The 2,071-nt window shown below is 45.1% G+C and overlaps 1 protein-coding gene across 1 annotated transcript in view; it reads left to right on the top strand.

The window, feature by feature from the left end:
• The window catches only part of TFAP2B (transcription factor AP-2 beta), a 35,085-nt gene that overhangs the window by 11,999 nt on the left and 21,015 nt on the right, over positions 1 to 2,071 (top strand). Inside the window, exon 2 of the mRNA XM_026846420.1 lies at positions 1,033 to 1,558. Within this exon, the coding sequence (XP_026702221.1) occupies positions 1,033 to 1,558 (526 nt within the window). The remainder of the gene's footprint in view (positions 1 to 1,032; positions 1,559 to 2,071) is intronic.

Raw genomic sequence — 2,071 nt, 5'->3', positions numbered from 1 at the left:
TTTTTTTTTTTTTTTTTTTTTTTTTTTTTTTTTTTTTTTTTGAACCATGTGTGCCATTGCTTGTGGGGGTTTGAGCTACACTTTGTGGAATAGATATTTTTCTTGTTTACTTTTAGCCTCGCAGCTTCAGCGCGATGGAGTTGGACAAAACTCCTCTCCCACCTTTTCTCTGAAGCCTCCACACACTCCCCCCACTTCGTCCCCCCACACACCCCAAAGACTTTTCAATACAATTAACCCCCACCCCATTCTCCGGAATATAATATTGCAAAAGGAGACAAAAGACACTGGAAGTTGCTGCAGATATCATAGCGACTGGATTTGTTCAATACCGATGTTTCATTTTTATTTTATTTGATTTTTTTTTTAAGGGGTGGACTCTATACAGAGACCCCCCGTGATTTTTATTTTGGTTTATTTTTTCAAGTCCTTTTTCGCACAACTTCTTAACCTCGGAGTCCTCCGAGAAGTACAACTTTCTTTTTGGTCTTTTCCACGTGAAGATGGTTTGGTGTTTTTTGAGTTTCAGGACTTCAGCAGAGGGAATAAACAGATGTTTGGAAACTTTAGACAGGACAAGGGGTGGGTTGTTTGGAAGGATGAGTGGTTTGGGGGTTCTTAATTTTTTATTTTATCTTTTTTTACCTTTAGTTATATTTGGGGACTGCTGGAGGGGGAATCGTATTACTGGAATGAAGTCACAGATCATATACGCATATGGAGCACTAGTCCTACATTTTTAATTATGACATTTAGCGTTTCTCCCTCACACACAAATCCCCTTCCCCCTTCTTGATAGTTACTGGGAATAGACATGATCTGAGTGAGAAACGCTGGAACATTTCTAATCCGCGGTGGGGGAAGGGGGCACATCTGAACCTTAGTTTAGAACTGTGTGCATTTTGGTTTTATTTTATTTTGGAGTGTGTTTGTGCTCCTTTTATTTTATTTAAAAAAAAAAAAAAAAAGAAAAAAAAAAAAAAAAAAAAAAAGGTCCTCTTTTTTGTTGTTTTTATTTCATTCCGCTTGTAGGACCGGCATGATGGAGTGCCCAGCCACAGTTCCAGGCTGTCCCAGCTGGGATCCGTCTCCCAGGGACCCTACTCCAGCGCTCCTCCGCTCTCTCACACCCCATCCTCGGATTTCCAGCCGCCTTATTTCCCACCCCCCTACCAGCCTCTTCCTTACCACCAAAGCCAGGACCCTTACTCCCATGTCAATGACCCCTACTCCCTAAACCCCTTACATCAGCCCCAGCAGCACCCCTGGGGACAGAGGCAGAGGCAAGAGGTGGGATCAGAGACCGGGTCACTGCTGCCACAGCCTCGGGCCGCCCTGCCCCAGCTCTCGGGACTGGACCCCAGGCGGGACTACCACTCAGTAAGGAGGCCAGATGTCCTTCTGCACTCCGCTCACCATGGCCTTGACTCCGGCATGGGGGACAGCCTTTCTCTGCACGGCATCGGACACCCAGGGATGGAGGAGGTCCAGGTAAGGCACCGCGTTTCTTTCTCCTGGGCGATGCAGATGCCATCCAGGCTGGAGCCCCCATCCCTCGGCTAGAAATGAGCAGTGAGGGTTTTCCAGCAATATTAGCGTGGGTTACCATCCTTTTTCCGCGCTGGGATTGTAACTGATACTCCTCGCCTTTTCTTTTTCTTTATTTATTCTTTTTTTCTTTTATTGATTTTTTTTTTTTTAAAGAGAAATTATTTCATTGCTATCACGCACAGGCTCCGCTTTATAAACCCTCCCCTACATGGCAAGCCAACAGAGTACAGGGAGAAGGCAGACATACTGCTCTAAATACTCCACGTGTTTCCAAAACTGGCAGAGTTTAAGCCTGGCTTTCAAATTCCTGTTATTTCCCATGCAATCTCAGCTCACACACCACCACCACCCCCCGCCCCCCAGCCAATTTCCTGCATTTTGATGAAACTGTCAGATTACTACATTTTTCATCCAGGAGAGGGGGGAAATATAAACAAAACCCAAACCAAAAGCAATAACCAGTGATCAGGAACAAGCGTCCCCCCTCCCCCACCCCCTTTTTTTTTTTTTTAATTTTTTT

Source organism: Athene cunicularia (assembly GCF_003259725.1).
Source record: "Athene cunicularia isolate RWA chromosome 3 unlocalized genomic scaffold, athCun1 chr3_part1, whole genome shotgun sequence".
NCBI classification, from domain to species: domain Eukaryota; kingdom Metazoa; phylum Chordata; class Aves; order Strigiformes; family Strigidae; genus Athene; species Athene cunicularia.
This window is presented reverse-complemented; position numbering and strand designations above follow the sequence as displayed.